The 24499-nt window shown below is 36.0% G+C and overlaps 1 protein-coding gene and 1 pseudogene across 4 annotated transcripts in view; both read left to right on the top strand.

Annotated features, from left to right (window-relative positions):
* The window catches only part of LOC109439164 (ankyrin repeat and SOCS box protein 3), a 142865-nt gene that overhangs the window by 91147 nt on the left and 27219 nt on the right, over positions 1-24499 (top strand). For all 4 annotated transcript variants that reach the window (XM_019719439.2, XM_019719447.2, XM_019719414.2 and 1 more), the window contains 4 exons: positions 12722-12834; positions 13418-13553; positions 16348-16525; positions 18708-18905. In XM_019719439.2, the coding sequence (XP_019574998.2) occupies positions 12722-12834; positions 13418-13553; positions 16348-16525; positions 18708-18905 (625 nt within the window). The remainder of the gene's footprint in view (positions 1-12721; positions 12835-13417; positions 13554-16347; positions 16526-18707; positions 18906-24499) is intronic.
* On the top strand, positions 20321-21879 carry LOC141571753 (small ribosomal subunit protein uS2B-like; annotated as a pseudogene).

The following is a 24499-nucleotide window of genomic DNA, read 5'->3' as shown; positions in this document are numbered from 1 at the left end:
GAGTCATAGTACTTTCTTTGAGAATTTCTTTTTTTCTAGAGGAGCAAACATTTTTATTAAAGCGTAAGTACAGCTCTCTTACGAGAGAGGGTACCTGAAACTGGGATGCACCTGAGAAATTTTTAATGGTAATCTGTTACATTATAGAGTTGAAGTTGAAGGCCAGCCCTGATTTTCTTCTCTTTTTTGTGACATTAGTTTTGCATGTCTGTTCTGTGTCAGTTTTCTCTGACATGGTGTCAATATATTGATTCAGATTTTCTTTATATCAGTAAATTTTTCTGGAATTATATCTTTAAATATTTGTCCTGTTATTGTGATGGTCTTCTTGGGCTCCAGTTAATTCATGTATCCTATCAGTTTTTCATATCTGTTATTTCTTCTCTAATTCTTTGTTTTTAATTTAAATTTTTGCTACTTTTCCTGTTTTCTTTAAAAACTATTGTGTTCCTTGTCAGAAATGTCTATTCTTTCTAGTATTTCTTCCAGTTTCAGCTGCATTTCTATGATTATTTTATTTTTTCCAGGTCTTCCCTGAGTTGTCCAAGTTTATATTACATCATTTCCTATCATCCAGCCACCTTTAACCTGAGCACTTTTATCCCTGTGTTGTGCATTGTTTCACTAACTTTTTCTTTTTAAAATGTATAGCATAATGTTTAGCCACCATTTTCATTTGCTTTTGACAATATTTTTATCAGTTTTTTTTTTTTGTTTGTGTGTCTATTAATAGTTTTTCCTGTAACTTTCTCTCCCTTTTTTTTTGTACCTTTGTATGGATGTGTGCTCCTTTCTTTGTTATAACTCATCTGGAAATGTGAGTTTTTGCCCAGTCAGCTGTTTTCAGGAGATTTTGAATGGGAAGGAGTTAAAGCCACATTCCAGACCAATTAGTTTTCCTTTTGACTTAGGGTTTTGGGGTGTGAGTGTACTTAGCTCTTTTCTTTACCAGTCAGTGGGCATAGGCAGCTATGGGATTTTGCAGTGCAGCTTCCCTTCTATAGTCGCAGAGACCAACTGCTCTTGCCAATATAGCTTCTTTCTGTGATTCCTTGTTTAGACTCAGCTTCTGACTTTCAGACTCTAACTGGGTCCAGAGAAGTTGTGCTGTCAGACCATGAGTCCATCCTCTGCTGGGAACTTAAGTTTTGCACCTCCAAGGGAACCTCTCACCTTTGAGAACTTTGCTTTGCCAGCTCTTTCTGAGATGTCCAGCTGAGACACCTTCTCTCCCCTTCCTCCTTCAAGTACCCAGGGTTAAACTCCATTCTTTTGGAAGCTCTTTTACCTATTTTTGATCTGGAGTTTTAGCTGGATCTTAGTTTTGCTAAAAATGGAGAGTGTGTTCTTATTTCGTTGCTGATTTTGGATTGTTTTGTGATGCTTTCCTTAGAAGAGTAAGGGGGAATGCTTACTTTATGCCACAGTATTAAAATTGACAGTACAAGGCCGGCCCTGTGGCTCAGGCGGTTAGAGCTCCATGCTCCTAACTCTGAAGGCTGCTGGTTCGATTCCCACATGGACTCCCACAAGGGATGGTGGGCAGCGCCCCCTGCAACTAAGATTGAACATGACACCTTGAGCTGAGCTGCTGCTGAGCTCCCGGATAGCTCAGTTGGTTGGAGCAAGTCCTCTCAACCACAAGGTTGCTGGTTCAACTCCTCGACTCCCGCAAGGGATGGTGGGCAGCGCCCCTTGCAACTAGATTGAAGACGGCACCTTGAGCTGAGCTGCCTCCCGGATGGCTCAGTTGTTGGAGCGCATCCTCTCAACCACAAGGTTGCCGGTTCGACTCCTGCAAGGGATGGTGGGCTGCGCCCCCTTCAACTAGCAACGGCAACTGGACCTGGAGCTGAGCTGCGCCCTCCACAATTAAGACTGAAAGGACAGCAACTTGAAGCTGAATGGCACCCTCCACAACTAAGATTGAAAGGACAACAACTTGACTTGGAAAAAAGTCCTGGAAGTACACACTGTTCCCCAATAAAGTCCTGTTCCCCTCCCCCCCCAAAAAAAATTGAAAGTACAAATTTTTAAAGAAAAATTATTTTTATTTCCCCCTTCTTCCACCTCCCCCCTCCCACCCCCATTCTGGTTCAAGCCATTGTTTCTCAGTCCAGTTGTGTAGGACACAGCTCCCTGGCCCATGCTGGTGTTACGAGCCTTGTGCTCCCTCCAGCTGAGGGAGTCCGTCACTGGTTGTGGGTCGGCTGCTCATGTTGGCTGCCGGCAGCTCTCACTGGTTGCTGGCCATTCACGTTGGCTGCCGGCCACTCACGCTGGCCACCAGCTGCTCCTGGCAGCACACCATAGCCCACAGCAGCACTCAGCAGCCCACGGCAGCTCACCCTGACTTGAGGCTGCTCATGGCAGCCCAGCTCCAGGGAGAGCCGTTGTTCACAACTTATCTGTAGAGGGCGCAGCTCACTGGCCCATGTGGAAATCGAACCAGCGACCTCAGTGTTAGGAGCACGGTACCCCAACCACCTGAGCCACCAGGCCAGCTGAAAAACAAATTATTGATCTCAGTATTTTGCAATAATTTAATATTCTAGTATATGGTAGAAATAGACCTAATGAGTTCCTCCCCACCCTCACACCATCCTGTGCATACAGTGTAATCTTTGTTTCCTTTAGGTATCATAGAGCAGTGCCACTCAAAATGTCAGTGTGTTGACATAAGGTGCTTGAGCCAGAATATAAATCAATGTACTGTTTCCTTCATCAAAGAAGTCTTGTTTCAGGACAAATGTCAGCTGGACTAAACAGTGTGCTTAGGGACATAATTGATTTACATTCTGGTCAAAACTTCTTACTTTGTTGAGGACTGGTAACAGTTTACAGATTGACAGCCAGTCTGAATGATGTTGAGTAGCACTGCTGTACAATACGTATATGTAGCTATCAAACTGGGTTATTACTTAGTTAATTCAACTGTCTCTTCATTCTTCATAATTGTTATTGGTATTGGCCAATTGTATATGATCATCACTGGTTAGTATGACTGAAATAGATGTGTTGTTCCCATATAAATAGGTGTCCTTGGGATGAAGGATTGTTTGCCATGTACTTTTTCTCTGATAGGGAATCCTCAGTGTAATGATTTAATTCTCTAAGCCATACTATACTATGGAGATCATACTTAGAGAGGTAGCTGCTATTAGGAGAATACTGCTATATGAATGCTTCCAAAATGTGAATTGGATAATTACTGAGAGTGGTAGAATTCAATGTTGTAGCTGTCAAAGAAGTTGTAAGTTTAGGAGTATGCTGTCTAAAGCAAATATTTCTCTTGACTCTTGCTGGGGAGAGCATGGAAAAATAACCAGTATATAATAAGAAGTTGATTGGGTTTTTGTCTTCTTAGACTTTCATGTGATTGAAGGTTATGTTTTTCTGGATATGGTCTTTGATGTCTAGTTGCCATTAGATCTACTTTTCTTTGTCTGTCAGAAACCAAGAGTCATGCCATGTTATCAGCATGGCAACATGTAGATTGGATTGGGGTATTCCTTTTTGCTATATTCCTATTATAATGAATTTTGCACATAAGGTCATGGTTTTTCCCATCAGTATACATCTTTAAGATTAATATTGTTAGTAATTGGGCAGACATGAGGTACTTTATAAGAAAGAAGTGTAACTTTTCATTATAATCTTAGAAAAAAATTTTCTAAATATCAGTGAAATACTACATTTCAGACAGAAGATTCACAGCTAAGACACTTTATAGGAATCTGTCTGAATATATAGCATGGTTTGAAATTATGTATATGCTTGATAGGAAAGCCTTAACTTAATAACCATTCTGATGATAAACTTTAATTATGAAATGAATTAACTGTGAGCAGTCCTACATACCCAGTGACAGTCTTTAGATAATTCTACATCCTTGCCAGTCACATTGTCAAACTGAAGGGTTGCAGCTAATGTATTCTGTCAGTGGAGTTAGTATTGGATTATACTTTGATAGTTTTGCTGTCTTGAGTATAGGTAAAGCCTTGGAAAAACACTAGAAAAAAAATCCGTTCATTGCACTCTAGATTCTTTTCTAGGGCCACCAGATGTCAGTATAACCACGAGACCAGAGAAGTATTGCAGTAGATAAATGTCTTATGAACGTTGTTTTTGCTTCATGAAAGAGGTAGGGGAAGACAGTTTTATATAAATTAGGTATACAATGGAAAGATTGTTTATTGTTGAATTGTGTAGAAAAATGAAGTGCATAGTGGAAGATAGAGCACATGTGGAACTTAAAAGAGCACAGATACAGTTAAACATTCATATATAAATCAAATGTACTAATAGACTATACAGGTGATCTCCCACACTCGCCAAAATCACCAGCCGGCTGCTGTAACTAGAGCTGATGAACAGCCTGTGATTGAACTGTTCACTGCAGCCTCACTGACTGGGATGTTTTTCAGTAGAATTACCGTCAAAATATGAGACTCAAATTGGGTATATTTGTAGTTTTTGGATGTAAAATTCAGCTCACTGCAATTTGCATTTGGTACAGAACTTGTCTCCATGTCTCCAATAGTTCCCTAGAACACATATAATCACATTGGGCCTTTTTCTAAAAGGACATTCAGGAGGATAATCATTTTTAAAAGTTCCCCTTTAGAAAATGTATTCCTTCATGAATGCTGCATTAAATGATGATCATTGTTTACTATTCCTACTTAGAATGATCACTTACATATTATGTATAGGTCTGCCATATTTGTTCCAGATGGGATTCCTACATTGAGTTCATGCCTTTAGGAGGTTTTCATGTAGCACTTGTGTCTCTAGTCAGTATGCTACATGCCTCAACCGAGTTTTTATTTTGGTTAGAAGTCCTGTGTGGGTCAAAGGCTGCTTCCAGTTTTATTTCTTCTTTTCAAAAGTATTTTATTACTCAGGATATGTTTTCCCAGATTACTTCTTTTTGCTTTCTTCTTTTCCCCTCTAATTTAGGAAATGGGAAAACTTTTTTCTTCAAAAATACAAAATGTCCCCCTAGAAAGTATTGCAGGAAATGATGTTTTCATGCCATTCTTTCTTAGATTTTTGCTCTGACAAGTTTCTTCAGTGCTATAATATGATCTTGTGGGAGGGGCAGTGTTCCTAGCCTCAGAGCTCCTGGTTTTTCTTTCCTACTGTCTCAGCTGGAGTCTTATATATCTGTTTGGATTGAAGAGAGGAAAAGCCTTTCTCCCGTCTTTCTGTGTGCCGCAGACGCTTGGAGCTCTGCCTTCCAAAGTGGGGTAAATTGTTTCATCCTTGTTCTTTATCCTTGGGCTCTGGACTCTATTGGATGCCGATATAATACCACATCCCACGATTCTGCTTTCTTTTTCTCTCTGGGAATCCACAGTACTTTTCTAGGTTCTAGAATTACTCATTTCCTTCCTCTCCTGAACATTTACCTGAAGCCATAGGAGCCAAAAGTAATGGCTTGGTTCCCCATCCCCATTGCCAGGCATGTATTTTGGAGATAGATATGCCTAGGATTCTAGGCTAAATTCCAACTTAGTTAAATTCTGAACTCTAGACAAATGCTGTCCAATAGGACTTGGGAATGTCCTATATCTGCACTGCCCAGTATGATAATCAATAGCCGTGTGGCTCTTGAGCACTTCTAATATGGCTAGTTTGATTGAGGTACTCAAAATTTAATTTAATTTAATTAAAATTTAAATAGCCACATGTGGCTAGTGGTTTTTTGTATTGACAGTTGCATCTCTTTGTACATCCTTAACTGAGCAGTAGTCCTCTTCTACCTTTGAAGCATTTGTCTCCTTTGCCCTAGCATGCAGTAAGTACTAGGCAGGTCCCACAAAGAGAGATTAGGGAGCAAACAACCACCAGCTTAGCCAACCAGCTTTGCTTATCAATGGGATGGGAGAAGTTGCAGCTGAGTTGCCCTCATTATCCTTAATCGGTGAGGTGATTATCAGGGTTCTCCATTCTTTATTAGGCTTAGTTCCTATTAAGGGCTTACCATCTAATTGGTGATTGTATAATAACCAAAATCCAAGGCAAACTGTAGCAAGTGCCATAAGAGGCACAAAGTATCATGAAAGTTAGTTCTGTCTTAGTTACTCTTACTATTTTGCTGTAGATTCATCTACTTTCTTGTCTCTTCTCCCTCTCCATTTCTTTATGATTTAAAGCATTTTTAATTAACATATAAAATGTGACTTTAAAATAGTATTTTGAGTAAGTAGGGCAGTGTTCAGTTAAATTTTTATTCTGAGTTTTTTTTTTTTAATAATTCACATTTATGCATATTAGGAGTATTTCAGATAGTCAGTGTTTTTGGAATTCCCATTTGAAATTCTCTTCAGAATTAGTGGCAGTCTTTTTTTGGAACTTCATGGACAATTTCAAACATATACAATAATATAGAGAAAAATATAATAAATTGCCATGTACCAATACTCAACTTTAATAGTTCCCAAGTCAGGGCCAACCTTATTTCACTTAAAACTATACCTACAATCCCCCTCCATTATGTCAAAGGAAAACCCCATTCATTATGTAATTTAAAACATAATAAATGTTTGTGTATGAATCTCTAAGGGTTAAAAGTGTTTTTTTAAAAAAACAACACCACAATACAATTATTGCTCCTAAATTTAACCATATTTCATTAGTATCACCAAATATCCAGTCAATGTCAAACTTCCCGATTGTCATATATATTTATTTTTCAGTTTGTTGAATTCAGGATCCCATTAAGTTTTCTGTATTGTAATTAATTTATATGTCTCTTTTAATACAGTGTTTCATCATTTCTTCCTCATGTGATGTTTATTACCTGTTTATATATATTGATTTTAGAACAAAGTGTTGGATGGATGGATGAGTGGCCAGTGATCTTTTCAGCATCTGCCCAGATTGATAATGGTGTTCTAAAAGAACATGACACATTTACAGGAGTTGCTTCAATTTTCCATTTTCCTCCGGATGCCGTCTTGTGCACAGATTGTTACTGATACTCATTTGAGCACATGTTACTTGAAGATTCTGATTGGGAGATACGATGTTGCTACTACTGACACAGACACACAATATAAGGGGACATACAGTTTGATGCTGCTGAAATGCCTGGTCCTAGTTATTTGCACTTATGAAGTACTTTCTTTCTCCTTCTCTTCTTCCACTTCTCTTTCTTCTTCAGAATATCCAAATCACTGTTCCTCTGCTCAGAATCACTTGAACTGTGGAAATGCTTCTAAATCAAAAGTTGGAATTACCACATTGTTGTGCAAAAGAAGAGAAATTTTAGTTTATTGCCTACTGTGCATATAAAATATAGGTATGGTATGCATTCACGTTGAATAATATTCCCTCAAAAGTAAATAATTCTCCAGCCTTACCATAATGATTAGGTCGCTGAGGTATTTTACAATGAAACATGTTGGTAGGCTTCTAGGATATGATTGACAATGACTGTAAACACATACACTTAAATTATAGCTTCATATTCCAAATTTAGGTGAATAGAAATTAATTTCCAATAAAGACTTTGCTGGGATTAGATCATGGGAAAGTATGGAAAATCAGTGAACACTGATGAGTGTGAGGGGTTTTTTGTTGTTGTTGGATTGGGAGGAGGGCATTTGAGTTGTGGTAGTTGGTGACTGTGGAGTCCAAAGTCAGTGACTGTACATAGCCTCAGTATGGCTAGGAGGAAATATGCAGTCTGTCATCTTGGAGTTTATAATAGAGAGCCCGTCAAGATCTGTCATTGTCACTAGCTGCAACTTACTCTTACTGAGTCATGAGAGAGTGAGCAAATAATACTATTTTTGCAGTCTAAAGAAATGTCTTTAGTGTCTTTAAGTGCAAGTAGGGGCTCTGAAAAAATTTAAAACTAATATTATAGTTGTTAAATTGATATCTGTGGCTTGTGGTTTACAGCCCTTTTTATAATCATTTAAATTCTTCCACAGAGCTGTTAGGTATGTTAGTATAATTGCCTTTAATTTGCGTAGAATGTGAAGTCATAACAATTGTAGTGACTTCTTTCAAAACACTGTGGTTTGCTGATTTTCTGGAATCTGTAAATCAGTGTGGGTTTTGTTTTTGTTTTTAAAATCATATTTTGGAAAATTCCAGCCATGATTTCTTCAAGTATTCTTTTTTCTGCCCTGTTCTTACTCTTCTCCTTGTGGGACTCCTATTGCATGTATGTTAGACTGATATTGTCCACAGGTCTGCACAGTTGATTTTTCTTCAGTCATTTTTTCTCTCAGTTCTTTAGATTTGATGATTTATATTGATGTCTTCAAGTTCACTGACTCTTCTAAAATCTCTAATCTCTTAGGCCCATCATTTCTTTTTTTTTTCAGTTCTAGAATTTTCTTTTTCTTTTTTTTCTTTGAATAGCTTCATTTCTCTGCTGAGATTTTCTATGTTTACCTATCTGTATAATATATACATTAAAAGTAAACTCTTTGAACATATTTTCCTTAAAATTTTAAAGCATATTTATAATAGCTGCTTTAGTTAATCTGTTAAATCCAACCCGTGGGCCATTTTGGGGGCAGTTTCTGTTGACTATTTTCTGACTTGTTTAGTGGATATTGTGGATAGTATGTTACAGACTTGAATTCTGTTACCTTCCTCTGAAATGTTGAGAAATGTTGATTAAAAAAATTTTTTTTTAATAGGTCAATCATTTACTGGCTTATCACCTTGAACTTGTTTAGGTTTGGTTTTATACTTTCTTAGACTAGATCTGTGGAGAGCTTAAGGTGTTTCCCAAGCCCATCTAACTTGGCAGAACTTGATTCCCAACCTCTGCCTCCTTCATGATCCTGTCAGGGCTTATTTTAGGCTTAGAGCAGATTTAGAGTCTGCCTCTCAGATGTGGTCATCACTCCTAGGGCTTGCCTTTTGGGCATCTCAGCTGGATACCCAGGGTGTTAATAAGGTCCTGTGGTTTCACCACTCTCCCTGGGCCAGAAGTCCTAGGAGTGCCATTGCCTCACAGCACTGTTTGACCTCCAGTTAACTCTTTCATTTTGAACCCTTTAGCAGTTCACTTGTAGGCTTCCATCTTGCCTTACACGTGTGCAGCCCAGACCCCAGCCAAGGATTTTTAGAGAACTTCTACAATGGGGCCATCCTTCTTTTTCTTTGGGACCTTGCCCTGAAGATTTTAGCTGCTTAAACTCTAATCTCTGCCTCCTTAGCTCAGTGGACTACTGCAGTCTGTCTGCTTGGACTGTTTCCTCTACTCTAGGTGCACCTTACCTTTGCTCTGCTTAGGCTTTAGCTCACTACACCACAATCAAGAAGTGTCCCCAGGCAGAGAGCTGAGGTAATTGTAGGGCTCACCACATGTGTTTTCCTTCTCTCAGGAATCAGTCTTCTGCCTGTTGTTTAATGCCAGAAAATGTCTTTATGTATTTTATCCACTCTTATGATAGTTTATGGAGGGATGGCTACTTTAGTATCAGTTATATTGTTATATCTAGAAGTGTAATTCTGAAGCCTATTCAGTTTGGAGAGGGAATGTATTTCTCAAAAGAGAAAATCTTATTTTCTTTTAGACATTTTGTCCCCATTCATCCAGTCAACGATTATTTATTATTGCCTGTCTTCTGTTTGCTATTGGCACTGGGCATGAAAGGGGGGTTAGAGATAGTTTCTTTCCTCAAGGAGTATACTTAGTAGATTAGGAGTCCAAATAGCAAGTTTGAGTTTGTTTTTTGTTTGTTTGTTTTGAATAAACTTTTATTGAAGCATAACATACATTGTTATGGTACAGTTTCCCCCTACCCTTTCCAATGTGGTAACTTGTTATATAAGAAGTTAATCCTGCTTTTCCAAAGAAGAGGCTTTGGTAGTAGATGTACGCTCTAAATACACTTTTGTAAACCACTGTTTTAAAATTATTAACTATTAAATTTGCTTTATTTTGAAATAATTAGCACAAGCTATAAAAATGCTATTTATCTGCTCATGAATTGGTTTCACTCTTTTGCTATTGGGAAATGTTTTTACTAGAGATGCAGAAATCAGATATCTTAATGTGTTTATGATATTAAAAGTGAAAACAATTTTTGTTTCTACCTGACATCCATATTGTGTTTAAAAACTGAAATAAATTTTTTCGATTTTCATTTCTATAAGGTCAGCCTAACTCATGAAAAAAAACTTATCTTTTCTTCATATATCACTGCTGACAACCTGATAATCTTCAACACAAGGTCTGGCTATAGGATGGTTTTTGCCAGCAATCACTGATAATGATGTATGAATTGGATATGAAACATATTTTCTTACTTTTCTATCATGAACTTCATTCTCAATTAGATTGACTTTAGATTTATTATAGAAAAATAACAGCTTAAAAAACTGGGTACCCTTTAATATTAACTTAGAAATAAGGTAAGAAGTAAGAAATAAGGTAAGTCATGTTAAACTCCTACTACAGTGATACTATCTCAACCATGGTGGTTAAATTTCTGAAACTTCCCAGGATAAGAGAATTCATGATTAAAGAACTCCTAACAATCCTTATAGGGGACATAATCTTTGGTATAAATTCAATATACAAAATTAATAGAATATCAATGGCATGTTATCATCTTCAATAATAATGAGTACATTTAACATTTCTTATTTTATACTTTTAAGTATTTTATTTTCCCTTATTGTTTCATCTGTATTAGCATTTTTCAAGTGTGGTCCTTCATCCAAATGTCCAGTACCTTTCTAATTTTTGACCAAGACTTGTTGATTCTCACTTCCTGCCTCCTACTATAGTAGAAGATAATAGAATAACTGTATGCTTGAAATGAAATAAAAAATCTTACTTGTTTTCTAAACTTCCTTTCCCACTACCAAGCACATGAGTCAGACCTTATACATATCTCTGCTCTCTCTTTTCCTATAGATGCTGATATTTCCCTAAATTTATAATTCTAAGAAGTCATTGTAATAGCCTCACACAACATTCACAGGATACCATATTTGCTCATGGTGTATATGTGTACTTATTTATTAAGTGCTGTATATCTCTCTTCTGGTATTCTGCTTTTTCATTAACTCCTGTAGAATTACTGCCACCTTCATAGCAAAGTTTTATGGCAGATAACATTCTGGAAAGTTTGACCCTACTTGTTCTGTTAACTTAATAATATTATACCTATGTTCATCCTCATTAGGTAGGATTTATAAACTGTTATATGTGTGTGGTATTAGACTACACATACCTTGTGCTAATGTTAAATTAGATATGTAAAAGAAGGTAGAATAATTAGGTAAAATTAGTATAAGGGCACATGATTTTTAGTTATCTATAATCAAACAAACTATTCCTTCAACATTGGCAGCAACTTAGAAGCCATTAGTTTCTTTTTTTTATTTTTAATTATTTTATTTTATTTTTTAAATTAACTTTATTGGGGCGACAATGGTTAGTAACATTATATAAGTTTCAAGCGTATAGTTCTATAATACATCATCTGTGTGTTGCATTGTGTGCTCAGCATCTAACCTCCCTCTGTCACCATAAATTTGGCTCTCGTGACCCTCTTCGTACTCCTCCCACCCTGCACCCCTCTGGTAACAACCTTTTGTTTTCTGTGTCTATGAGTTTGTGTTGTTTGTTTTGTTTGTTTGTTGCTTTCTGTTTTATGTCCCAAATGTGAGTGAAACCATATGGTTCTTGTCCTTTTCCATCTGACTTATTTCGCTTAGCAAGATAACTCTCAAGATCCATCCATGTTGTTGCAAATGGCAGTATTTCATCCTTTCTCATCACTGAGTAATATTCCGCTGTGTATATGTATCACATCTTCTTTATCCAATCATCCATCGAAGTATATTTAGGTTGTTTGCATGTCTTAGCTACCATGTACAATGCTATAGTGAACATAGGGGTACATATATCCTTATGAATAAATGTTTTCAAATTTTTCAGGTAGATACCCAGAAGAAGGAATGCTGGGCCATATGTATCGTAGCTCTTTTCTTAATTTTTTGAGGAGCCTCTATACTGTTTTCCAAAGTGGGAGCCATTAGTTTCAGTTACTATAGTTAAGTAAAATACATTTCTTTAACAACACTCTTTAGTTTATCTAGAGTTCCCTTTTAGTTCAAATAATCAAGGTTTTACTATATTTTCATTGGTTGATACAACATAATTTTAACAATGATTGTTATTTATGATGGCAGAAAATATCTAAGATGCAAAATTTGCAGTATTTCTCTTTCAGTTTGTCAATCACGATTGTCATTTGTGATCAAATGGTAATGATAGGAAACCTTTCAGTCTTTTTGAGACTGCTTCTTCTGACCCATTCGTTTACCCCATTCTCTTCCCATTGCATTTTTAACAAAATAGACACATACTGTCCATTATCAGAGAATAAATATTTGCCTCTTCCTCCTATTTCCTCTCTATTTTTAAAAATAATTTGTGCACATAATAGATATATATACACATATATATGTATATATACATATATGTATCTATATCTATATCTATATCTATATCTATATCTATATCTATATCTATGAATGGGTTGGGCTAAGACAATGGTAATAAATGTTTTGGCATTGCATAGGGAGTATTTATTTTGATTTGTTGATAGGAATGGTCACAGCATTGTGAGTTCGAAGGTGAATAAGTGATGAGAACATCTCCAAAGTGTCCAGTCCTACAAACATGCCATTTTACTGACAGTAATTTTTTTTGACTACTGTATTGCAGCTGTTGAAAATGGACAGATAGATGTGTTAAGGCTGTTGCTACGACACGGAGCAAATGTTAATGGATCCCATTCTATGTGTGGATGGAATGCTTTACACCAGGCTACTTTTCAGGTAACTTCTGAATTTATTATTTCGTCTTCATGTAAATTGTGTGTTTTACCCTTTTAAAATGACAGTTCTATACAGTTTTTGCTACCTACTTGCCTGTGATTTATGATGGTTAGTGCAGTACAGAAAAGGCAGTCTAAATGCTAATGATCATTCTGAATAAGCCAACTGCTCTAGCAGTTCCAGCAGCTTTGGGCTGCAGGGATTATCTAAGTTTTTCAAATGTTGATAGCATAGAGATCATCAGAACACTTGGGATCTAAATTGATAAGGAGTAAAGGCTTATTTTATGTATAGCAGTGTATTTAGAAACTGATAATTCAGCGTTTGAGCTCGCAAGCTAATTTTGCAGGATTTTATAAGGATTATAATTCCTAGAGATCAGTGTTTCATCTGTTTATGTTTAATGGGCTAGCTAAAGGCATAGAATAATTTGATTGTTTAATATGTCCTTTTCATCCAACAATACACTTTAAAAAATGTTTTCCTGTAGTGAGGATTAAAAAACAAAACAAAAAAAAGCAATGAGAAAAGAGATACCTTCTATTTGTTTTTGCTTATTTAAAATATTGAATCTGTGCTTTAGGAAAATGCTGAGATCATAAAATTGCTTCTTAAAAAAGGAGCAAACAAAGAATGCCAGGATGACTTTGGAATCACACCTTTATTTGTGGCTGCTCAATATGGCAAGCTAGAAAGCTTGAGCATACTTATTTCATCAGGTAAGATTAATCCATTAGCCTTTGCACTGTTAAGATCATGAGTTTTAACTTTGTATCTTCCTAGGGAGAATAATTCTTGACCAGCTATAAATCAGGTTGTGAAATTTATGGTTTTATGTTAGTGGTAAATAAGAGTATATACAAGTTGATTTATAATCCTGGATACTAAGTGTCTATTACTAACATATTGCAACGCACAGCTACTAATTTACCTGAGGAGGAAAATAATCTATTACTAAAGAAGGTTTATTGGCAGGTTGAATGATGGGACTGTCCTTTCTTATAGGGACCTGAGCTGTTCCAACTTTCCAGGGTATAAGACTATTTTAGGCTTAATTTATTAGATAGCTATTTCGTATATTAAACCCTTGAATTGTATGTTTTGACGAATTGTATGATTATTTAAATGGGTTTATTTCAAAGCATATTTATACTTTATTATGTTAAAAGCAGCATAAACCTTTAGTTTCTCTGTGACAGCCATTACACATTCAGCATTGCCAGAGAAGATGGTGTTTAGGTGGCATTCTTATTCTGTATGACATTTCTGTGACAAGAAAAATCATGTAAAGGCTGTTAAATTCCTCCAAACACTGTGTATATATGCTCTCACGAGTGCTAACCTGACGAAGCATGGATAGTCAAGAGCAGCAGGGAAATATACCAGTTTTGCCATCAGGCAATTTAAAAAAAATTTTTTCAGTTACAGTTGACATTCAATATATATATTTTTAAAACACCTAATGCTTTTCAGGTACTTTCTATAATACCTAGGCTTTTAATAAACTACCTCCAAATATACAAAACAAAGTTTACACTCAAGTTGAAATAGGAAGCAGAAGAAACAAACATTCATTAGGTGCCAAATTACGATATATTACAAATTTGTATTGAGTCTACATCTTAGAGTTGAAAGGAATCTCCAAAATCATTTATTTAGACATGTGTTTCTTAAGACTAAGAATCCAAGCCCTGAGTGTTTTAAGTGTCTTGCTAAAGATCTATAAAGTATTTCTTGGCAGAATCAGGGCTTGGACCCAGGCCTTCTGACTTCTCATTTTCTTTCTTCTTCTATATTATACCTTCCTGAGGATGGTCTTAATTCATTTTATGGCTTCCAGCCCCATAAATTCCAATTATTAGTATGTAACTAATATTTAGAATAAAATAGATTAAACTGCACCTTAATGACTCTCCTTATATGTGTTTCTAACTCCTTAAAATGACTTTCAGTGAATTATGTCCTTTTTCCAAATTTTCTACCTGTAATTTTAAAGGGACTGATTACTTATTCTTTCTGATATGTACTTTGAAATTATCAAAGTGAAACATTGCTTAAAATAAGTTGAGTAGACTTCTGTCTTGAGCTAGTCTTTCCTCAGTAATGTCCGCTTCTTTCTGAAGCTGATAGTAGGCGAAGCATCCACTTTGTGTTAAGATTTTATTCATCTAGACATGTTGAATGTTCAGTTGGAATTTCTGAAGGTTCTATAAACTCTAACTTATCATTTATGTTTTGCATGGTTTTTAACCTATTTCATGGCTTTGTTTTATTCAAGGTACATTTATGGAACATCCTTTTAAATAAAAATTACTCTTTTTCCCCTTGATAATGATGATTTCTCCACTGAGATATATTCCAGAAATTAAAAAAAAAATGTATGGTCAGGTAATAACACCATACTTAGCACATTTAACACATTATTTATCAATGAGAAAAGTTTGGGGAAGTCTGCTACTTTTAAAACCTTCAGAAATATTGAAGTCACTTTCAGCTTCTTCACATCTTTATATACTGGCATCTAGATAATTGGTTAGATTTATGCTTTAAAAATTGAGCTCAGAATCCTATCTAAATAGACCCTTTTCCTTTTATTGTGGGCTCTATCATACAATGGTCATAAAGAATAAGGCTGTAATGAAGAGTATAGTCAACATTAGTTTTAAAGCATAGCCCTCATGTATGTCCTATCTATTGGAAATGTTTGTCGTAAAACTTACTCTGAATTGATTAGAGAGGGGCATCTATAAAGGTTCATAATTTAGGATTTTTCTTATTCTTTTCAGTAATTATCAGAAATGTTATCCATATTTGATTGTTTGCTTTTTACCTTTTAAATGATTACTTATTGGAACCACAGAGTGCTTGTTGGAGGAGGGATTGGAATGAATTCTTTATTGAATAAGATTTTTGTTTTAGCTTAAAAATGAATTATAAAGTATTAATAACTTGTTTTCTTGCTAACATAAAAGCAAAAACCCTTTAAATATGATTACCACCAAGTTAAGAAAATCAGTATGTTTATACAACAATATCCTCTGTGTGTTGGGGGAACTTGTACAGTAGATCCTTGAACAATGCAGGGGTTAGGTACTCTGGCCCCACGTGCAGTTGAAAATCTATGTGTAACTTCTGACTCCTCTCAAAAATTACTACTAATTCCTTACTGTTGACTGGGAAGCCTTACCGATAACAGTCGATTAACACATATTTTGTATGTTATATGTATTATATGCTATATTCTTACAATAAAGTAAGCTGGAGAAAAAATGTTATTGAGAAAATACATTTACCATACTGTATTATATTTATCGATACCGTAAATTTACATCGCCTGTTTATAAGATGGAAAAAAATCCGTATGTAAGTAGACCTGCACAGTTCAAACCTGTATTATTCAAGGGTCACCTGTACTATGAAACTCTTTTAAGGCAGCTGCTTTGAAATGTGTGTGAATTATGTTTTTCCCCCCATAAATGAGGATTATCTGTTAAATGTTTTATTTTGTATTAGGTGCAAATGTCAATTGTCAAGCCTTGGACAAAGCTACTCCCTTGTTCATTGCTGCTCAGGAGGGCCACACACGGTGTGTGGAGCTCTTGCTGTCCAGTGGGGCAGACCCAGATCTTTACTGTAATGAGGACAATTGGCAGTTACCTATTCATGCGGCTGCACAGATGGGCCACACAGAGTAAGTGTGAAAAATGGAAAATAAGAAAAGTCTGGGTGGTAGATTGGGAGCGGGGCGTTATCACTTTGTGAGGCGTATACACAATAAATGTCTAATTATTACAGTGTTTTGTACACATGAAATTAATAAAAAAAGAAAAGAAAGAAAAAAGAAAAGAAAAAAGGTCATAATTAAAAGATTGTAAGGAATAAATTTTCTGGGTCGGGCAGACTCTTTACCTCCAGACAAAATCCGTGGTATTCCCTTCTCTGTCACTCTGCTCAGTGACTGGATCCACTTCCCCATCTGTCTCCGGTGCCATCCCCATCCCCTCTCAGTCTTGCACTTTCCTAGTGTAAAGCAGGCACAGGGGCTGGAAATGGGACAACCCCAGGGGCTTTCTCAGGGTAAGTCTTTGCCCCGATTTCCCACGTATGGCCACACTCTTCCACTGTTCTCTGGTTTTGTCCCAGGCATCTTTAGTTCGCTATCTGATGGCTCTATTCAACTTATTTTCGTTACCTCCCTGAACCCCAGGAAGCTTTTGAGTTTGTGACCCCTGTTGGTGTACAGTCTTCCTTTTGTATTGTCTTGGTAGTTCTCCCATCTGGAACCCTTTGACTGGACTTTATCTAATCTCCAGTCTAACTCTGTACTTTTCCCTGCTTCTACTGCTCTTCTTCCTCAGCCAAAAGTTCCCATGAGATGTTGGTATTTTCTGGAGAGAGAGAGAGACTAAAAGAAAGTTGGAACTACCTGAAATTGGAGGTTTCAGGAATCTTGGAAGCTAATAGCCTGGTTATACCTTTGAGAATATGGCAGCTTATCTTAATATAAATTGGCACTGAACAGTTTTTTGAAATATGTTTAAAGTCTTTAGAGTCATAATTCTACAATCATAACTTTATAGCTATTGTTAGTATTATTTAATTTAAAAAATAATAGTGAATTTGTCGTTAGGTTTACATAGTAGGAAAACAGATTCTGCAATTTGGTCATTATGCCACTAGGTGGCACGATATTTTATTGTTTTCTTAAAGATATTTGTTAAGTATGTTTGACTTGTTGAAGAGTATGTTTTCCAACCCATTTTAAAAAATTAAACACATTTATTAAGTTTGAGACATTAAATAAATTATTTTAACAAAATGCTTAGGTTTTAAAATTTGGTATTTTTCTTAATTCTTGATTGTTTAAATATAAATGTTATGTACAGTTATACTCTGAGCTTTAAATTGATACCAAAATTCTCTTGGGAATTTGTCCTCATTTATTCTCAATTTTGAGAATTCTGTTTGTCACAGATTATTTCCTCCATAGAGTACTTCTCAGGTACGTTATGTGAGTATAAGTTCTCTGTTAATAATATAATCGCTTTAGGCCTACCCTATATAGGAAAAGTAGCAAAGACAAAGAATGTTACAAAGATACGTTGGAGTAGCCTTGCCTTTCTTTTCCCAGAAAGCAGAGGGATTTCCTGGCTTTCATTATCCCTAGTTTTATTTTTGATTTTAGAAAAATAGAGTAGTCCTTTCTCTCTAGCTGACTGCTAGAGGTAAATTTACAAATAATCTAAGAACTTCTCTTTTAATGATTTTCTTTAGAACTTTCTCTACCTAGGAACTAATTTTTTTATGAATCTGTTTATAGAGCTCATATTCTTTTCAGAGAATAGAATATTTCAGCAGAAATTTTGATTTCTTCCTGATGAGAATACTGTTCACTTCATGTTACTCACCATCTTTAAAAATTGTTGTTAATTAGGAAAAAAACACTTTAGTTTGCACTTGAAGAAGGAAAATAATTTATCCTTACTACAAATTTATATTTGCCACAATGAAGTTTTAAATAATTGATTAGATCCTAAAATATCTAACAATTTGAATTTGGGGGAGTAGGGTGATGGTGGGTAGGTAAGTAGTGAAAAAATACGAAGGGACAGCCTGTTACCTATTTACTTATGGGAACGTTATTTAATTCTGTTTTAGATAATTTAAGGACGTTACTATTAAGCAACAATAGTAAGCTTAACATTTTGGAGTATATAGCCTATAATAATTTAATACAGGTAAAAGCTAAACTGAAGACAGAAAGACTTTTATTAAATCAGTCAATGGGTGACTCGATATATGTGCTGTAGAAATGTTGCCTACACTCATGTGCATTTAAAACACTAAATTCTCCTATATTTGTGTACTTGCAGAATCTTGGACTTGTTAATACCACTTACTAACCGGGTCTGTGACATTGGGCCTGACAAAGTGAGCCCTGTTTACTCAGCAGTGTTTGGAGGGCATGAAGACTGCCTAGAAATGTTACTCCAGCATGGCTACAGCCCAGATGCCCAGATGTGCCTGGTCTTTGGATTTAGTTCTCCCATGTGTATGGCTTTCCAAAAGGAGTATGTATATTTGCTACAAGGAGATCTTTTTCCAGCTGATTCTCTTTTATGATGAAACTTAATAATATCTTAGTGCTAAATTGCTAACTTGAAAACAAAAACAGACAAACAGGAAAAACCCTCTATGATGCACCTTGTTCAGTAAAAATGAGGTGATAATGTCAGTTTGTTTCCTTCCCGCTTTGGATTGGGATTATATTTTTAGGGTAGCAATTTTAGGGAATACTTCCAATGTATTAAATAAATGAAGAATTCTCAGATATCCTTGGTCTTCAAAACAATTCAAGAGGTAAAACGTACTTTCAGTTTTATGATGAATAAGATGTGAGGATCTAATGTATAACATGGTGATTTATAGTTCATAACACTGTACTATATAATTGAAATTTTCTAAGAGAGTAGAATTCAAGTTCTTTCCCAAAAAAAAAGGTAAATGTGTGAGGTGATGGATGTGTTAATTGGATGGGGGGACTTCTTTCACAATGTATACATATGTGGAATCATCATGTTATATGCTTTAAGGATCCTACAGTCTTATTTGTCAGTTACACCCCCTCCTGCCCCCCATAAAGCTGGGGGAAAAAAGAATTAAAAATGACTTTGTCAAGTAGGGCATTGGCAGTGCTTCAGGTTATTTACTAATTGAAATTTATATTTACGTGACTTATGATAAGCCTAAAAATAAAACTTTGATTTTGTAGATATTACCGTATTTTTAATGTAATTGGTACGTAGTATTCTTTATGTGACTTATAGTAATTAAATTAAAAAGTCTTAAAAATTTTTGTTACTCTACTCTGCCATGATCCTGTGAAGTCGAATAAATGAAGAATTACTGCTACTTTATTAGGCTTCTGGCCAATACTTGTCTATAAGTCTCCCAAGGTTTTAAAATAGTAAGAATAGGGCTATGTGTAAGAAAAGCCTTGTTGAGTAATATCTATGGTCCATCCAATAATGGAATAAGTTGTGCAGATAAATGCTATTGTTTTTAATGATGCAAAAGAGGCTGCAGTCATACCTCAAATTTTACTTGCTTTCCTGAATTCACTGTTATGAATTGCTATCTACAATTTAAATATTTATTAAAAACAACTAAGCTTTTCAATCTCTACCATCTCTTCATATGTGCTATGTAAAATACTTCATTTTGTTTATTCTGTATTTAAGCTTCCAGTTATATATTAGGGACTGAATATTTGGGGTTTTAGTTCATCTGAGTATCGGAGACCCACTCTGCATAACTTTCATAGAACTTAGTTGTAACTTAAGTTTTGTCTTTCTAAATACTTTACCTTCAGTAATCCTGCATCGATGACTAGTTGTTTCAGTTGTTCTTTTTCCATACATATCTAACTCCATTATATTTTATTGTTAGGTCAGAATTGAACTTTTAAAAACTAGATCAGAATGTAATGATTTTGGATAGTTGGTATGTGTATGGCTCCAATATAATGAGTCTTTTTTGACCTTCATTTTACCTTTTGGAGGAATGATATTTTCGGTCTTTTTGGTCATAATAGCTAAGCTCATGCCTCATCATCTTTGAGAATAGTTTGAATTAAACCATATAACACAGTGTCCCTGTTAACCCTGAAGCACCTTAATGCTTTTCTGTCCTGAGGAATCAGGTAAATAGAATACTGTGGGACAGAGCGTGTGAGGGGAATCCTGGAGAAGAGCGGGCTGGTGAAGGGAATCCCCTAATTCTGTGCATGGACCTGCATATGTCCCAAGCTCACCCCAAGCTTTGAATGCACAAGAGAGACCCAACTTGTTGCAAACAAGATTTAAACTATCACCCAAGTCTCAGGATAACCCGCTGAGTGGCACATTTCATGGGACCAAACCCAGAGGCTTTAAAAACTGAACTGACATTGGAACCACTCTCTATAGAAGGTGAAACAGAAATTGCCGTCTGGCCATTCCACACTACCCACAGTGGGCTCCATACAGCGTTGTTCTGGGTTCCTGTCGTAACATAAAGGGGAAGTTTTACAGTGTTTAGAGCTCTTGATGTCCTACAAATCAAGGAGGAAGATGTCTTCATGTTCTTTGCAGCAGGAACCCAGTTAGGTGGCACCAATCTTGACTTCCAAATGGAACAGTGATGGCATCTGCCTCTTAAATTTGAAGAGAACCTGGGAGAAGCTTCTGCTGGCACTTGTGCTATCGTGCCATTGAAAACCCAGCCAATGTCACTGTCATATCATCTGGGAATACTGCAGTGAACTGTGCTGACGTTTGCTGCTGCTCCCAGAGCTACTGTTTCACTCCTGGAACTTCCCTAAGCAGATGCAGGCAGCCTTCTGGGAGCCAAGACTCCTGGTGCTTACTGATCCCAGAGCTGACGCCCAGCCTCTCACAGAATCGTCTTGTGTTAACCTGCCGACCATTGTTCTGTATAACGCAGACTGCCGTCTGCACTATGAGGGCCTTCCCATCCCATGCACCAACAAGGGAGCTTACTCAGTGGTTCTAATGTGATGGATGCCAGCCTGGGAAGTTCTGTGCAAGCATGGCACCATCTCCCATGAACACCCATAAGAGGCCATGCCTGACCTCCGCTTCTACAGAGATCCTGAAGAAACTGAAAAGGAAGAGCAGGCTGCTGCTGACAGGCTGTGGCCAAGGAGGGATTTGGGGCAAATGGACTGACTGCTCCAGCTCCCCAGTTCATTGTTGTTCAGCCTTTGTCGCAGGCTGGTCTGAAGGTGTGCAGGTGCCCTCTGTGCCCATTCAGCAGTTCCCTACTGAAGACCGAGTACTCAGCCTGCTGCTGAAGACTGGTCTGCAGCCCCTATTGCTCAGGCCACTGAATGGGTAGGAACAACCACTGAGTGGTCCTAGCTGTTCTTCCACAAACTCTTAAAATGGAGGAAACAGTTTCTGAAAAAAAATTGCAGTCTGAACCTAACTAGGTCGTATGCCTGCTTAAAATAAACTAACATACAAAAGTCAGCATTCTTCAAAAGATTATAACAGAACCCAGAGTCTATACAACATTAACATTCACAATGTTAACATTCACAACATTAAATTCAAGTCTAAATTACTTGACATATGAAGAACCAGTAAAATATGACCAATTCTCAAGGGAAAAGACAATTAACAGGTGCCAAACCTGAGATGGTCTAGACGGTGGAGATAGCAAATAATTGAAAGCACCTATTAAAATTGTGCTTTATAAAGTAAACACACTTGAAGTAAATGGAAAGGTAGAAATTCTCAGCTGAGAAATACGTAACCATAAAAGAGAATCAAATTGAAATTTTATAACTGAAAAATATAATACCTGAAATGAAAAATTTACTACATGGGCTCTATAGCAGAATGGAATTGATACAGTCAATTAACTTGAAGACAGACCTATAAAAATTACCCAAGCAGAAGAACAGAGAGGAAAAGGATTGGGAAAACAAAACACACAAACAAAAAAAAACACCCAGAGCCTCAGGGACCTGAGGGACAGTATTAGTGGTTTGACATTCGTCTCATTAAAAGACCAGGAGGCGAGGAAAAAGATGATGTGAACTAATAATGGCCCAAAAATTTCCAATATTTGATGAAGACATAAATTTATAGATTTAGGAAGCTCAGTAAACTGATACAGGATAAAGCCAAAGGAAAACATGCTCAAAAATAACCAAACTGCTGAAATCCAAGCATAAAGCAGCAGCAGTGTGGTGTATAGTTGTCCTCGGTCACAGACGTGAGCTAGTAACAAGCTTTGTTTTTTGCTATTGGAATTTTTGTTCTGTAAAGTGGCCATGTATACCATAGGGTCACCTCACAGCAAAATTTGGTTTGGTGGCTTTAAAAGGGCTTATCAGCTATTTTCTTCCATGTGGGAACTTGTAATTGGACCAAATGTCTTCTTAATTAGTAAGGGAGTTTTTCAGTAAGAAAAGTCATTGGAAGGTATTATTTGTTGGCCTGTAGGGAAAAAGCTAAAACATTAAAGTATCTCTTTCAGGAGAGTACCTTCTACTCTTTCTAATTGTTCATTTGTTTGCCTGGGACCCATGGCAATAGACTTAATTTTGATACATCTTTGCTATTATTACCTGTTTTGTGGGGAATTTAACTGAAGGGGAAATCTTTCCCAAGGGCTAAATCTAAAAGTTGGTTATCATAATCACATATGCTCACATTTAATGTGTGTATATAAAGGGGTCGGCTTGTATATAGGATATAGCACCATTTTTGGCACATAGTGAAAAAATATCAAGATTAATTTTCCTCTCCCTATTATGCACCAATTATCTAGAAAACAATATAAGTTAAATTTTTATTCTATACTGCATCTATATTAGCTGATGTCTAGCTATTAGTTTGTATGTCAGTCTCTACACATAATGTGAAAATCATTTCATTGTTTTGGAACTCTGTATAAAACTTTGCTGATCAAGCAAAAAAACTGTCATTCTCCCAGTTGGTTTTGTTTTAGTATATCAAGTCGGTAATATAGCCAAGTGTCTGGGGAAAAAAATCATAATTGAAATTTTTGTTAATTTTTTGTTACTTGTTTCAATAAGTATACATCTTAAAATTTGGATTCTCTACTGTCACATACCTAAAAATTACATTAAGTAGTATTTCCATTTAAAAAGCAAGGATATTTTAATAGAATTTTCATTTAAAATAATTTTCTTGTTCTGTTGTTCCTTAATGAAACAATGTACAAGTTTCCTATATTCCATTTACCAGTTATTAATAAGAATTTGTGTTTTGGTGACAATAATCGAACCAGGGACATTGGAAAACTCCATTTTCCAAAATTAATTATTAGATATTCAAATTTGGAAATAGATAATAAGTTTAGTTGTATAAATTTTGAAATTTTATTTTTATAGCAACAATATTGTTACAGTAATGTTTGGTGTAAGATTGTTACATAAAAAGATTTAATCAACATTTATCTGACTTTAGGTGTCAATGAGTTAAAACTTGTTTTATCATTTGTATGTTTTCTGGTATTTCCCTGAGACCTAGAAATTTAGTATTGGTGTCCCTTCTTGCACTATTGGCCTATTGTGTTCTAGTAAACTTTTATGTGCTTTTACAGATAGTATAATTAATAGTAAAAGGTGATGAAAAGAGTAAATATAAATAATGGCTCTGGGTTTTATTGTTCTTTGTTGTTTTCTTCAGTCAATTGAACTTTTTAACTCAGGACTAGCATTCTGAAACTTTTTGCTGGGTATCCCTTTGAGAGGATGAGCTTCCATATGAAGCAGTGACCTTTAGCTTTTCCAATCCCTCTATGGCATGATGGAAAGGCGTCTCCTTCACCACTGTACAAAAGTGGTCTTTGTCCTTTGGGGCTAAAAAGTTAACAGCCTTCCAAGGGCACAGTTGAGTAATTCAACTCAGATGAGAAAATATAAGAAAAAGGCTCATTTAATTGGAATGTGGAAGAGGACGGAAGTTGAGAAATTTCAGGACAATTTGAATAAGTTTTAAGGCCTTTTATATGTGACTGTAGGAAGAGATCATGGCTTAACTGACCTGAGTTTGTCTGTCTTTGAAATGATATTGATCATTGTTAACATATTAGTTTTGTAAAAATTGTTATGTCCTTTCTCGTCATA

Source organism: Rhinolophus sinicus, linkage group LG05 (genome assembly GCF_036562045.2).
Source record: "Rhinolophus sinicus isolate RSC01 linkage group LG05, ASM3656204v1, whole genome shotgun sequence".
NCBI classification, from domain to species: domain Eukaryota; kingdom Metazoa; phylum Chordata; class Mammalia; order Chiroptera; family Rhinolophidae; genus Rhinolophus; species Rhinolophus sinicus.
The sequence above is the reverse complement of the archived record's forward strand: the minus strand, read 5'-3'. Positions and strand labels throughout refer to the sequence as shown.